This window comes from Hyperolius riggenbachi, chromosome 11 (assembly GCF_040937935.1).
Source record: "Hyperolius riggenbachi isolate aHypRig1 chromosome 11, aHypRig1.pri, whole genome shotgun sequence".
In the NCBI taxonomy this organism is placed as follows: Eukaryota; Metazoa; Chordata; class Amphibia; order Anura; family Hyperoliidae; genus Hyperolius; species Hyperolius riggenbachi.
The window spans coordinates 208,648,557-208,664,425 of NC_090656.1; the positions used below are offsets into that span (position 1 = coordinate 208,648,557).

A 15,869-nucleotide genomic window follows, 5' to 3' on the forward strand; every position below is an offset into this window, starting at 1 on the left:
ATTAAAACCAGAAACAAGCATGCAGCTAGTCTTGTCAGATCAGACTTATAAGTCTGAACCACTGAAACACCTGATCTGCTGCATGCTTGTTCAGGGGCTATGGCTAATAGTATTAGAGGCAGAGGATCAGCAGAGCTGCCAGGCAACTGGTATTGCTTAAAAGGAAATAAACATGACAGCCTCCATATACCTCTCTCTTCAGTTCCCCTTTAAGAGTACTCCTGTTATTACTGTGCACTAAATACACGTGTGATCACACTCTGGATAAAGTACTGACTGTTGTTCTGATAGAACTCGTTCTGGTCATCAGATACGCCACTGATCATTACAGCATCAGTGCTTGAATGATGCCCCACTGGCTCAAGATTCAATAAAGTCACCTCTTTAAATACTCAGTAAAAAGTATGTAAAACATAAAACATCATCGTGTAGTATCATCAGCAATTGAATGAAAGATGCCTGCGCTTCATGCGCACTTACAGATTCTCAGTTAGTTAAGGCATACCAGGAGTGCTGGTGTCTCACAGGGCCACTTGGCCGACCGGTCCATGATGGCATCCCACAGTTCTGTGTCTTGCTCGCTTCTGTCTAACTGTCTCTACACTTCCTGATAACCATGCTGCTATCCGCTCATGTTAGACATACTGGCTCAGCCCACCGTATTTTGCCATCGACCAGACTCTTCATTCCTAACTAAACACTAGTACAAAGTGTTCATACTGTACCCATACCTTGCCTACCCCATACACCTGAAGTTGTAACAATATATTATAGACATACCATTAAATGCCATAATACTTGAACAGTGTCTATCCACCCATCCACAGTGCCCTTTAATCTGAATCTGATGTGCTGGTGACTCTGCACCCTATGCTGCCGGTACCCCTGGATTGGTAACAATATAGAAGTTGTGCTGTATGGGTCTAGTCATGTTATCCCAGATCATACCATTATTCCCCGCCCATATAACCAACTGAATGTATTAATAAATACTTAAATTGAGGACTAGAGGGAATGTAAAAGACATTAAAATTCATTAGAATAGAACATTATTAACTCCCCCAGTGGGGTTATACCCCCTTCAATTTATATTCTATCTTAAAGGGATATCCCCTGCGAGGTCTAATCATCAGAAATAAAACAGTTTAAATAAAACTCAATATTAAGTCCTGAGAGTGTGAACATTTTCAATTGATGGTTCCATTTTCCTTCAGCTTGTGAAACATATTTTACCCTATTGGAGCCGCTCCATTTAGTACTCCACTTTTCAATCCCCATACATTTTAAACCCAACAGCTTGAGCAGCAGGTCCAGGTGCTGGTGGACAATAAGGGCCTGGTGTTCAAGCCAGCTGATAAGGAGGGAGGCTGGTGGAAATGGGGAGACTTCTGGGGGGTGAGACACATGGGCCTCGAATTCACCAAGCGGTGATAACTCAGTTATCACGCCTAAAGGACTTTAGGCGTGATGACCTTTTCACCACTGAGTTATCACCGCTTTTTCCTGCTCTTCGCGCGAAGTTACCGCGCGAACGCGCGTTCGCGCGTACGCGCGTGAGAGCGCGCGCAAAGTCCCATAGGGTTTAATGGGAGCTTCGCGCGAAGCGTCGGGTGCTGCGCGCGCACTTACGCGCGTACGTGCGGTAACTTCGCGCGAGTTTCTTCTTATCACGCCTAAAGTGAGTTTAGGCGTGATAAGGGGCTTTTCACTGGCGTGCAAACACTTTGCACCGCTTTGTGAATCAAGCCCATAGGGCCTGATTCACAAAGCGGTGCTAACAGTTAGCATCCTGGTGAAAAGCCCTTTATCATGCCTAAACTCAGTTTAGGCATAAGTTTAGGTGTGATAAGTTTAGGTGTGATAAGTTTAGGCATGATAAGTTTAGGTGTGATAAGTTTAGGTGTGATAAGTTTAAGCGCCAACTGCGTTAGCACCGCAGTGCACAGCTGATCAAAAGTTTATGCTAGCAAAGACTGGTGCACTTCGTATAAAGTTTAATGGCGCTGCTTTGCGTGCGGGACTTTGCAAGCGATCTAAACTTATCTAAACTTAGCATGCCTAAACTTATCACACCTAAACTTATCATGCCTAAACTTATCACACCTAAACTGGCTTTTCACCAGAGTAGTGCAATGGTTATCATGCCTAAAGTCTCTAACTGGGTTAGCACCGCTTTGTGAATCGAGCCCATAGAATCCTACCTGGAAATCCCATACATCAGTATAAAGGAATTTTGAAGAAATTGCATCTTGATGGAGAGAGAGAGAGATGGTATTATTAATAATACACAGGAATGTATCTGTTACCAAATGTCCCAAGGATACCTGTAATTTATTATAATCCCAAAATTCATAAAACTGTTGGATTGGCCAGGGCTCTTCATTCTGGCTATCCCAGCCTGCATGGGGGACAAGGGGTTTAAGAGGCTCTGGAGGGGGGACCCCACATAATTTCCCACACGGGATATCCCATTGGTCTGTTAAAAAAACAGTAAAGGGCGCTGGAAAGAAATTCAAAGATGCTTTAGGCTTCTGCATCTATTTTCACAGAGGACAGTGCATCCAGTGTCACAGGGCAGGGTGCTGTGGCAGGGGTGTCACAGGGCAGGGTGCTGTGGGCAGGGGTGTCACAGGGCAGGGTGCTGTGGCAGGGGTGTCACAGGGCAGGGTGCTGTGGCATCACAGGGCAGGGTGCTGTGGCAGGGGTGTCACAGGGCAGGGTGCTGTGGCAGGGGTGTTACAGGGCAGGGGTGTCACAGGGCAGGGTGCTGTGGCAGGGGTGGCACAGGGCAGGGTGCTGTGGCGTCACAGGGCAGGGTGCTGTGGCAGGGGTGTCACAGGGCATGGTGCTGTGGCGTCACAGGGCAGGGTGCTGTAGCAGGGGTGTCACAGGGCAGGGTGCTGTGGCAGGGGTGTCACAGGGCAGGGTGCTGTGGTAGGGGTGTCACAGGGCAGGGTGCTGTGGCAGGGGTGTCACAGGGCAAGGTGCTGTGGCAGGGGTGTTACAGGGCAAGGGGTGTCACAGGGCAGGGTGCTGTGGGTGCCCTGTCCTCTGTGACAATAGGTAAAGCAAGGGTGGGGCGCACGGAGAGCGGCAGCTGCCGCCACTCTGGGCTTGCTGTAATACGTATACAAGCCCCAGAGCATCTCTGAAATCCCCTCCAGCACCCCCTATTGGTCTTTAATAGAGGTCACTGGAGGGAATTTTAAAGATGCTCTGGGGCTTGCTATACTTAGTAGAGCAAATGCAGGGGTTGGAGCGACTTGTGCGGTGCTGAACATCGGGGCAGGGATCGATGTGTGCAGTGTTCTCCAACATTCGTCGGTATTCAAGAGTATGGCCCATATGCAATTGCCTTTTTTCACCTAAGTTTCCTCCTAGGAGATAAGTTTACAACTTCATTTTAAAATAACTTTTCAGCACTTTGCAATTTAAAAAAGTACTGAAAAGTAGATGAAATAGTACTATCAAATTTATTTTGAGTATTTTCTTGCTTGCTGGTGGTTTAAAGGCATTTTATTGGCAAGTTGTGAAAATATCACTTGGAGAAAACTCAGGTGAAAAAGTGAATTGCATATGGCCCTGTATGTTTTATACAGAAATCACATCTTGGGCTCGATTCACAAAGCGGTGCTAACCCAGTTAGAGACTTTAGGCGTGATAACCATTGCAGCACGCTGGTGAAAAGCCAGTTTAGACGTGATAAGTTTAGGCGTGATAAGTTTAGATAAGTTTAGATCGCGCGCAAAGCAGCGCCATTAAACTCTGCGAAGTGCACCAGACTTTGCTAGCGCAAAACTTTTGATCAGCTGTGCACTGCGGTGCGAGCCCAGTTGGTGCTTAAACTTATCACGCCTAAACTTATCATGCCTAAACTGAGTTTAGGAGTGATAAGGGGCTTTTCACCAGGGTGCTAACTGTTAGCACCGCTTTGTGAATCAAGCCTCTTGTCATGCATGAGAGGTCTCCCACTGGTGAGAATCCCTATTCATGTTCTGAGTGTGGGAAATGTTTTTGCACAGAAATCCTATCTTGTTCAGAGTGTGGGAAGATGATTTGCACAGAAATCCTAACTTGTTCAGAGTGTGGGAAAATAATTTGCACAGAAATCCCATCTTGCTCAGAGTGTGGGAACATGTTTTGCATAGCAAACCCATCTTGTTCAGACTGTGGGATAATGATTTGTACATGAATCCCATGTTGTTCAGAATGGGGAAAATGTTTTGCACAGAAATCCCATCTTGTTAAGAGTGGGCAGCACGATGGCGTAGTGGTTAGCGCTTGCAGAGCTGGATTCCCAGTTTGAATCCCAACCAGGGCAACGTCTGCAAGGAGTTTGTATGTTCTCCCCGTGTCTGTGTCGGTTTCCCCCGGGCACTCGGGTTTCCACCCACACCCCCAAAAACATACAGATAAGTTAATTGGCTTCTCCCTAAAAATTGGCCCCATCTATTTTACCATGGAATAGTGCCGGTCATGGACCTCTGTGTATAGTCACCTGGAAGAATGAATATAAAAGCTCAAAGGTCCTGTTCCAACCCGCAGGCAAGCCCGGACAGGCCCACCAGAGAGGAGAATACTTTTAAAGCAAACCTGAAGTGGAAAGGAAGGTTAAGGTTAGATATTTGCCTCAGTATTTGGGAGCCTCTGGCTGATTCAAGAACCCTTGTAGAGCCCAGACTTCCAGCAGTGTTCCTCTTCCTCTTCTGGTCATCCTCCCTGCCATGGAGGAGCACATCGGAACTGGGCATGTGCGAGTAAGGTCTGACCAGTAGAATGAAGCCGCACATACATGGCTTTTTTCCTCTGCGCATGATTGCTTTCTGCATTCTACTGGACTTGTGCAGACCTTACTTGCACATGCCCAGTCCAGATGCCCTTGTCATAAATCTGCCATGCAATAAGGACAAGCAACCAAACATTTAAAAACACATTATTATTAAGGTCCATAGAGAACATATGGTAAGATCCATCACACCCCTTTAGAGTCGTTTCAGATGGAAAAAGACGTGAACAGCTTGGGAAACAAATGTACATTACCTCAATGTGACTCCAACCACATGACATGGGAATGCCCCAAAATACAAACCTTTTGACTGAAAATAATATCCATGGTTAACTCATTTGCTCTTCCTGAAATTCTTTCATTGAAAAGCTTTTTTGTTGGACTGGAGAGCAAGCACTGAAAAAGCGAAACTTGTATGAATTATTTTTTCTGTGCTGAAAAAAAAAAAAGAAGAGTCTGAACATCCAATGATTAAGCAGGGGTCACACTTGAGTCTGGGGAAACAGCATTGTTTTTGCAGACTAATCTGCAGTGTCTGCTCACTTTTGGCCGATGGTGAGCTGACAGTAGCTGACTGTTGGCAATAGAGAATTGCACGCGTTGTGCAAGACAAAGCAACACTGCAGGGCTTTTGTTTTTTCTGCTGTGGAAAAAGGGAAGCATTATTGTCCAAAGGGAAGCATTATGTGCGATTTTGCATTGCGAAAAATGCATTTGGTTCTTGACAAGTGTGACCCCTGCCTGAAGGTTGGGTTTCACCGATACCAGCACATGCATGAAACTGAAATATGTGGTGGTATAAATTTGACAAAGTATGGCTGGAACGGAAGCAGATGTTAGTTGACATCGATGCATGGATGCTTGGTGCTTTGTCATTTGTATAAACACATTGTGCTGGGAACAAACTTCATTGGACATGAAATGGATTTCCTGTTCTAATGTACTAGCTCCACTTATGTGATGTATGCCAGGATAATGAGTAAATGACAGGAGTGTGACAATAAGGCAAATACATTTGTGTTTGTTAAAAGATTTTATTCTTTGTTGTTTTATGCATTTATACTGTAAATGTTCAATAAAAATATTTTTAAAACAAAACATTCATGGGAGTCCAAGAAAACATTGGCATAATCCCACTCAAGTAGTGATATTTGACTGGTACATGTATTGGCTGTTTTTCAGGAAACTGTCATTCTCTTTTGACATACACTTTCTTTTATGTTAATTTATTACTACATAAAAAGGAAAATTAAAAAAAAAAATCTATGGATAAATAATTTTCAACTCCTAAACATAAAGTACACAAATAATAACACTGTAGCCCGGAATCTTCATGATTAACCACTTCCGGACCAGGCTAACTGAAATCTATGCCCTGTTTGGAATCTGTGATCCCTGCCAGGGCGTAGATTTCAATTATTCCGCCGCACAGTACCGCAGATTGCGCCACTCCCCCGCCACTGCAGAGCTCCATGACCCGGTCAGTAGCGATTCCATTGGCTCCTGATCCCGTGATCACTGGGAGACAATCACTTGAAATTAGCTCCTGACTGGCTCACGGAGCCCTGCTGTCATAGCTACAGCAAAGCGAGTGGGCTTCAGCGACGGAAGAGCAGCATGAATGGAGAGAGCGACGGCTCCATGCGGCTTGCTTCATTTTTTTATACAAATGGTTTGTGGCTCTTAAGGGGCCAGAGACTGCTGGTACTCAAGTAAAGCAAATCTGTAATGAGTAAAAAAAAAAAACTAAAAAAGAAATCAGATACTTACCTATGGAGAGGGAAGGCTATGGATCCTATAGAGCACGTGTCGAACTCCAGGCCTGGAGGGCCAGATCCATGCCAGTGTTTTGGATGGACTCAGAAAGAGAGGAATGTGTTCTACCTGATGGACCACACCTCTTCTGATTCAGACCCATCAATTCATTTGAGCTGCATCAAAAATGTGTGAGGATCTCGGCCCTCATAGGATCGGTTTGACATACCTGCAAAGTCTTCCCTGTCCCCTTATTGCCCCACTGTCTAAAAAGGCCGAAGACGGGTGGTATATTTGACCAGTTAATCAAATAGCAGTAATGGGGATGACAGCGCTGGAACGAAGGGACCAGGAAGGCTCAAAATAATCCAGAGCCTTCCCTCTCCATCTGACTTTTCTTTCCTCACTTCAGTTTTACTTTAAAAGGAACCTGAAGATCGGAAATTTAAAATAAACACATGATGTAGCTGCAAATGAATATTACATTCTAACCTCACCGTCAGTTCCTCTCAGAAGCTCACTTTCTTCTTACAGTCATCCCTTCCAGTTCTGACAATTTTTCTGAAATATACCAGTTGCTGTCAGTTATATATCAGCAGCTGGCAGTTACAACTGAATGTGCAAGGTAATGTCCATGTTTCCCTATGGCTCAAGTGGGTGATATGACTGTTTAACTGTGTGCTGACCAGGAAGCTGTTAGGAGGTAATGGCCATTTTTAAAATGGAGGACGGAGAATTCCATTGATCGCTGTAGACAAATGGGATGCAGGAGAGGAGAAAGAGATTAAGGAGTAGACTACACAAGAGGTAAGTATGACCTGTGTATGGTTATTTTTACTTTTTATTTTCAATTCAGGTTCTCTTTGCCTCTCTGAATAAACAAACGTCTGCTCATTATATGGGTGAGGAATATTTGGAGCAGATAATGGCAGTATTTGTATAGCGCCTTTCTCCTGTCGGACTCAAAGCGCTTGCGAGGCAGCCACTAGAGCGCACTCAGTAGGCAGTAGCAGTGTTAGGGAGTCTTGCCCAATGAACTCCTTACTGAATTACTGGCTTACTGAACAGGCAGAGCCGAGATTCGAACCCAGGTCTCCCATGTCAGAGGCAGAGCCCTTAACCAGTACTCCATCCAGCCACTGCTGGCAGAAAAAGATCTACGGAGAGGGGGTTTCATGAATGATTTGTGAAGAAGGTGGTTTTTTGCAAGCCTATTTTTACAAGGATCTTTTGGCCGTCTGTCAGAGTCATTGTCAAACAAGTGCCTTAATACGGAAAAATTAGTTTAAAGGGAAATCTCCCTCTGTATGTGATTTGTGCAGATGCAGAAGCTGAAGTAATAGCTTTCATTTTTCAGGGTTTTTTTCTAGAGCCATTGGAGAAACATCAGGATGAAGATGGAGTTTTGGACCTTGATAAGTAAGATTATTTTTCTGCAGACTTGTAAAAACTTTTCTTTTGTCAGGTAATATTTAAGACACATTGGCCTCAATTCATCAAGAGCAGTTCAGTAAAATAATTCAGGAAGGTAAAATACAGCATGAGGTATTTTACACTTTTTTCCCAAGTTCACTAAGATGTCCTTACATGCGGTAAAAGTAAGGTAACATACCAAATAAATATGCTTAAATTCACTAAACCTGCTCTGTAAGTCTCACCAGCTGTCGAGTGACAGGTAGGAAACTGAGTCTTCCCACAACTGGTGTGTATCAAGGATGCTTGTGTCCAGTGCACCCATGCAACTTGTTTACTAGGTTAACACCCGTGTTGCTAAGGTAACACAACACACACTACTATAGAAATGCATGGTACCATTGCGGCATGCGAGTTAACCCCAGAACATGTGCATCGCTAATGGGTTAACGGACGGTGTTCTTTCACTGTTAGTACTGGTAAAGTTGGCTGGAAACTTTACTGGCGGATAGTGCATCAGGCCCATTAAGACATATTTAGAAATCTTACAGAAGTTTTGTAGCACATATTGGGCCATTAGAGCAACCCGCATTACTAAGGTAACGCGCTTTGGTAGTGTAACGCATGCTATGCAAGTAGAGTAACACACCTTACCCTAGCAATGCGCGCATAAGTAGATAACTGCCATGCACTGTTTGTACAAAGCCCTTTTACAGCGCTTTAGTGAACTTTCTCCATAATGACGTCTCTTGTTGGTTGGTTGGTTGGTTGGTTAGCTGGTGGGGAAATCCCAGTAAAAGGAAGGTGAAGAATTTTTGAGTACTGTTGTATGAATTATTTATTTGATTTTGGGAGACCCCTCAAACTTAAGTTAATATACTGTTTAGTGTGTATCATATTCTTGTTTAAGATTGCTGTAAGCCAGGCGTGTCAAACTCAATCATGTAAGAGGCCAAAATCGAAAACATAGTCTTAGGGTAAATAATTAAGATTTAACATTTACTGAACAGTCTTAAACCAATTGGCATAACTATAGTGACCATGGAGAAGTCTGGGGGCTGCTCCTTCCCTTTTGCAGAGCAGTGCAGAGGAGCAGTTTCATATTTACCTGCTCCAGTGCTGCTTCAGGTCTCCTCTGGTCTTCCTAACAGCCACACACTCTATGCTGCATACCTCTGGTCACGTGATTGGGAGTTGGGAGGTATGGAAACGAGGTATGCAGCCGCTGTGAAGAACAGAAAAGACTCAATACAGCGCTGGAGCAGGTAAATATTGCTCTACTCTGCAATGTGGGGAGATGGTGTCTGGGGGGAAAGGTGTGTAGATTTGTGTGTTACACCAGCCACATGGGGGCATTTGAATCCAAGGAGGGACCCGCATGCTAATTTTGCTGAGGGGAGTGGGGGGCTGGGTGTTCCCTGGGTTGTTGCTCCACCTCGACTTAAACTGTCAATGTTTCAACCAGAAACTGTTACGGTTAGGGCCCGTTTCCACTAGTTCGGCGTGCGTCTCGCAGACGCACGCCGCACTGAGCCGGTGGGCGGGATCGCAGGCGAATCCCATGAGCCGTGCCATGCACGGCTATGGGATTCGCAGCCTCCGCGGCGAATTCTGCGGGGGGTTCCGGGCGAATCGCTCCCGCAAGCGATTCCGCCGCGGCACCGTCATCCCCTATGGCAGAGTTTCCCCGTGCAAATCATGTGCGGGGAAACTCTGCAGAATCGCCGGCGAAACCGCCCTAGTGGAAACGGGCCCTTACTGTTACGCTCTTCTAAATGGGAAGGAAGTGTGCTGTAATTCTACTGCTTACAAAGATGCATATTTGAAGTTCACAGAACCATATAAAAGGGTAAGGAGGTCTGCATGCAGAGTTTGACACCTATGCTGTAAGCAGACATGAGATCATCATGTTTAGTTCCTAGAAGATTGGTTCTGTCCACCAGGGCAGAGACATCTGAGGTAAGTGCTTGTAAAGTTGCTTTATCTTCAGCCTGCAGTTTAGCGACCAATTTATTACACGTTCACTCAAGGCTGTCATCAAGGTCCTGTTTTGTTATATTTTTGCTGTGTTTTCTTTTTCTATGGGACAGATGCTCTCTAGCGAACTGAATTCTCTTCTAAAAACTCCAGGGATACTTGTTGCATTCTGATCTCTATTCTGTGGGACATATCGTTAGTGGGAGTTTGAAGTAGATAATTATTGGCTTCTGCAAGCTTAAAGTGGACACAAAGTCAGAGCTTCCTTTCTGCTGTAAAAGATTAGGCACAGCATGATAACCTTTAGGGGTAAAAATGTCTGTACAATTTACAGAAATCCTAAAGTTACAACAGGATGAACTGTGCAGGGAGCACTAAAAGGGTTAAGCCTCTGTCATTTCTGAAGAGGCCAGCCCAGTCAGAGCCACAGCTGTGTTGTGAGTCTAATGGTGGCCATACATGGTACAATTTTTTCATACAATCTTACCATTTCTATGTAGTATAAGGGTAAATTAAGTGAATATACTGAAAGGGTAATTTAGGAAGTGCCCTTATACTACATAGAATTGGTAAGATTGGATGAAAAAATTGTACCATGTATGGCCACCATTAGATTTCTACCACATTCATATGTGTAATGAAAACTTTTTATTGTGTACTGTGCAAGAGTTTGGGTCCGCTTTGAGCTCTGTAGTTTTTTATTGCCAGTTGAGAGACTTTCATATGAGAACGTCAAAAAGCCGCAGGGCCTGGCACACCTGTACTCCACTGTGGATGTTCAATTCTCTTCTATAAGTCAAGGTACTGCAAATCTGACTGCGGTGCAGCACAGACATAGTACAAATTCTGCAACAGCAGTTCAGTGCCAGACATCAGAAAGCTAACTTGCTAAAAATCATAGGCGTTTCCCACAACGCAAAAATGCACATAATGCCTACCAATGCACAATCGCAGTGCACTGAGAGCAATGTGCGGGTTTCCACAGAGGTAAAAAAACTCAAAACAGACACCGCTGCTTTTTATTGCACAATGTGTGCAGTTCCCTATTGCCGGCAGTCACCCGCTCTCAGCTGGCTGTCAGCCAAGAGTGAAGATCTGGCTACGGGAAAAACGCTGTCTGTTTTCCACGGCCGCAAGTGCGACCCCAACCTTAGCCTTCTCCAGAAAAAGGTGGGTGGAAGGGGGTTATTGTGAGAGGAGACTCCAAGGCAGAAAAGAAAGGGCCTGCAAAGTGATCAGTCAGTGGCCGATAGTCTGATGTGGCCTCCTCTCAATTAATACACGCAAGTTCATTGTACACTTCATTGTTATTTCACATTGTAATTTCTTCAGCCTGGGAAAGGCAGATCACGTTTAAAAGTAAGTGCTTCTACACCCAGCAGGCTGTAACATGCTTTATACTATACGGCTGGTGGCTAACAAGGCTATGGTCCTTGGCATCCTGACCTCTAAGAGGGTCTGATCAGTTTAGTCCTGGCTTTGTGGCCTTGTCATTGGCTGGTTCTCCTGCAGCCCCTAGTTTGGATAGAAGTCTCTCTCAGGCCAGCTCCAGATGCTGCTGCTGTGTTGTGGATTTTGGCCATCCGGTCAGACTGTGAGGAGCGAGAATGGGAGAAGATCTGGCAAGGCTTCAGTTTCAACATCCCAGACCTCTTACAGTACATAGGTGGTCACTATGCGGTAGCCGTGCCTCTAACAGAGGTAAATACTGTCACTCCCTCTCCTCAGATGAACAGGAGTTGTGTTTAGCAACAAAGATGATTTGCATATTCAGCAGTAATGCATTGTGGGACACCTCAGAGACTCAATCCAACCTGAATAATTGCAAATACCTTCTGTTTTAAGGCGGCAAACTTCTGTTTTCCTCAGATGAAGCGTCACCTTTACACCAGTTGGAGGTTATAGGTTTCCTCTACAGTCTGATAGTTATAAATCACTTCTAATCTGACTGTACAGTCTGTGTCAGAATCCTCTGCTGTAAAGGTGATGGTGGATGTACAGCCAGAGCCATCCTGCTTATTGTCTATTTCTGCATCAATAGGGTAGATTCCTTTATACCAGGAGAACTCAGCAGTTCCTGCGTCACATCTATCAACATGGCCAACAAGTATGATCTCCTCACCCACACGGGGGCGCTCTGTCAGGCACTCGATTCTTCTTATTACAAATGGCACATTCTCTTCTGTGGGGGAAAGCAGATAAGTCAGTTACAGATGAAAGTCTCTCATTATATTCTCTGATTTGTTAGAATGAATTTACATCTACGCTGAATTGTCCTGATTCAATAAAGTTTCTTCTGAGTATTCTCACAAATTATGTTTTTACACCTTATCAGCAAAATGCCATTTTCAGGCCTCAACAAGCAAAAGAGTGCTAAAAATAGGTTGTCCCTAATGAAATTTATTTCAAATGACTTTTCTTACCTATGGGTTAGTACTTCTTCTCCTACTGCTGGAAACATACTTTATGTTGATGAGATAAGAAAACATCTCCTGTGAGAAAACTCAGAAGAAAAGTTTATTGAAGCTGTGTCATACTGATGGAGATAAATAGCAGCTTACCTCTGCTAAAGGGCTCAGATCACTTCTCAGGCAAAAACAACAAGAACTGTGCCTCCTCCCAAATATTTCTAAATACTCTTAAAGGACAAGCGAGGCAAATAAATAAAACTATCATTACTTACCTGCCACTGCTTACAACCCCTACAAGTCACGTCTGTCCCTCGACCTCAGTCATAGACTTCTCTAATCTCTCGCTGGCAGCCTCTGGAGATTGCCGACCCCACGATGGCAGGTGCAGTATGCTCCTGGTGATGTGGGCGCATTCGCGCATGGTGTGCTTCATGTCTGTGCAGAAGACCCCGACCCATTGGGGGTCTGCGATCTTCAGAGGCTGCCAGCGGGAGACGGGAGAAGACCAAGCTGCGGCGATGGACACCTGTGCCTTGTAGGGGCTGGAAGAAGCCCAGGTAAGTAAAGATCGTTTATTTATTCGCTTTGCTTGTCCTTTAAGGATACCTTATCGCTGGTTTAAATTTCAAAATTATACGCCTTGTGTGTGGAGGTGCGCATAGGCTTACCACACCTCCCGTGGCCCAGCATCTTCCTCTGTTTGCCCGCTATCGCTCCCGTTCTGTATATCCTGGTTGGCGCCTTTTGACCTATACATACTGCGCTGCGCAGTATGTCCTATTGGGCTGCCTGTGACTACGCTCGCCATTGCAGACACACCGGGTACGTCCTCGCACTGGTCTGTGCGCATACAGTATACTGGTCCTCGGTGAGCACGGTCTTATGTAGCCCAATAGGACATACTGCACATGCCGGGCCACAGGAGGTGCGGCAAGACTATACGCACCTCCCCACACATACAAACACACAGGACGTCATTTTTAAATCAGCGCTAAGGTATCCTTTAAAGTGAACCAGAGACGGGGGAACAAAAATGTCATACATATCTGGGGCTTTCTCCAGCTCCCTCCGCGCAGATTGCTCCCCTGCTGCAGTCCAAAGCCTCCTAAATCCTCCCATAGCAGCCCTGTTGTCCGCGGTCAGTCAGGGTACTGCATATGTGCGACTCGGCGGGAGCATTCTGTGCCTGCGCAGTACTACTGCACAGGTGCAGAATGTTCCCAGCCACGAGAGCGAGACGGGGGAGTGCGTTTGGCCTCACTGTACCTGCGCCGGCCTGCTCTGACTGACCGCAGAGAACAGGGCTGCTACGGGATGATCTAGTAGGCTTTATACCTCGGGGAGGGAGCGACCTGTGCAGAGGAAGCCTCAGATTTGTATAAAACCTTTGTTCCCCCTCGTCTAAGGTAAACTTTAAGGCCCTTCGGGGACAGAGTGATGAATCCTCCACTGTCCATTTTCTGAACCATAACTGTGCAATGGAAACCTGTAGTAAGAGTGCAGCCATCTTTAAAAAAAAAAAAAAAAAAAGCTAGTTGCCTGGCTGTGATGCTGATCCTCTAGTTTCAGTGCAGCCCGGGCCACACCTGGAACCACTCTCTTCTTTGGAACTCTCTCCCACAGCCTGTCTGTCATGCTCCAAGCCTGGAAAATGTACTCTGAAAACACCTTATCCGACAAGCCTACAATTTGGTATAGAAAGCATTGGAAGTTCACTGCCCCATCCACTATGTTTCATTCCCTATTGTTTCCACAGCACTACCCTCTAGATTATAAGCACACAAGGCAGGGACCTCCTCCTATGGTTTCTTATTGTGCTGTAATGTACCATATGAACGTGTATAAATTTTAGTGATATCTCAATCCACACATTAACTGTGTACTGTATGTATTTGTATCACCGGATGTCATGACTGTACAGTGTCTTGAACAATTTGTTTTGTACTATGTACAGCGCTACGGAAGATGTTAATAAATAATAATAATAATCCAAACATTTGTATAGCGCTTTTCGCCTGTCGGACTCAAAGCGCTCAACAGCTGCAGCCACTGGGATGCGCTCAATAGGCCACCCTGCAGTGTTAGGGAGTCTTGCCTTGAACTCCTTACTGATAGGTACTGACCCCAGCCAGGATTCAAACTCTGGTCTCCCATGTCAAAGGCAAAGCCCTTAACCAGTACACTATCCAATCCACACTGTTTGGCACTATATAAACAAGAACAACTACAATAACAAGCATGCAGCCAGTGATATCACCGTACCTGCACACTGTTGGTTCAAAGGATCAGCATGACTGACAGCATTTTCCAACAGGGAACAAATTACACCACACTCACATTCCTCTCATTACAGGCTTCCATGTACAGTGGGGGTAAATAGGTGTTTGATCCCCTGCTAAACTTGTAAGTTTGCCCACTAACAAAGAAGTGAACAGTTTGTAGTGTTTATGTTAGTTTCATTTCAATTAAAAGAGGCCAAAAAAGTGTCCACAAATCCAGAAACACGTGAAATAATAGTTATACATTGTTTTGCATGTCATTGAGTGGTTCACCCCCTACCTCTGAAATCGCTCTATCAAGAACTACTTTAACAGTTCCTCCTCTGCTCCCACCCTTTCTCAGTCGGGGACCCGCAGGGCTCTGTTCTTGGCCCCTTATGGTTCTCGCTTTACTCTTCCTGCATTGACAAAGTCATCTCCTCACTATGCTTCAATTACCACCTTTATGCTGACACCCAGATCTACCTCCACACCTCAGATGTTTCCACTACCACCATGGACAAGGTCTCCACCTGCCTCTCAACAATTTAGTCCCCATTCCTGAAGCTAAACGTGGACAAAACAGAGCTCCTCATTTTTCTGCCCCGTGCAGCACCACCCCTCCCGGATATTCACCTCACAGTAGAAAACACAGCCATGCCCCCCATCTCCCAAGCACGCTGCCTGGCTGTCACACTGGACTCTACCCTCTCCTTTGCTATTTACATCCAAACGATTACCTGATTCTGCAACTTCAAACTCCGCAAAATCTCCACGATCTGCTCCTTCCTGTCACAGTGAAATTCCTAATCCATTCCCTTATCTCAACTATTGCAACCCTCCCTCGGACTGGAATTACTTGGTCTCTAATAGCCCTGTTGTATGATCTCGTACCTTGTATTTTATTGTCTGTCACCCATATCTATTTTGCAGTGCCATGTAATATGTTGGCACTTTATAAATACAATAAATATTAATACATGAACACTATAATTACAGATGGGGCTAAGTCAGGGGTCTCAGAGGTGCAGTGAATCACAAAAGGCGTAAAACTGAATAATCCTGGTATGTCACTTGCTGTTCAGGAACATTTGAAGGGCAAGTCTGTGTAACAGTGGCCATGTGCCTGGCTACTGAGTTCTGCAATGTAATGCCACGGAATATACAGGGATCAGGAAATGGCTGATGGGCCACAGAAAGACTAAGTAGTGGGTTGGATATGGCCTATGAGTCACAAGTAATACAGCGCTGTTCTACAGGATATTCCCA

At 45.2% G+C, this 15,869-nt stretch overlaps 1 protein-coding gene across 2 annotated transcripts in view; it reads right to left on the reverse strand.

Annotated features, from left to right (window-relative positions):
• Positions 1 to 5,806: 5,806 nt before the first annotated feature.
• LOC137538786 (uncharacterized) overlaps positions 5,807 to 15,869 on the reverse strand; it is a 169,624-nt gene continuing 159,561 nt past the window's right edge. Inside the window, exons 12-13 of one of the 2 annotated variants that reach the window (XM_068261107.1) lie at positions 12,355 to 12,423; positions 12,030 to 12,113 (exon numbers count right to left, since the gene is read on the reverse strand). In XM_068261107.1, the coding sequence (XP_068117208.1) occupies positions 12,377 to 12,423 (47 nt within the window). In that variant the 3' untranslated portion in view covers positions 12,030 to 12,113; positions 12,355 to 12,376. Of the gene's footprint in view, positions 12,114 to 12,354; positions 12,424 to 15,869 lie in introns of both variants that reach the window. The other variant, XM_068261106.1, reaches the window with a different exon arrangement.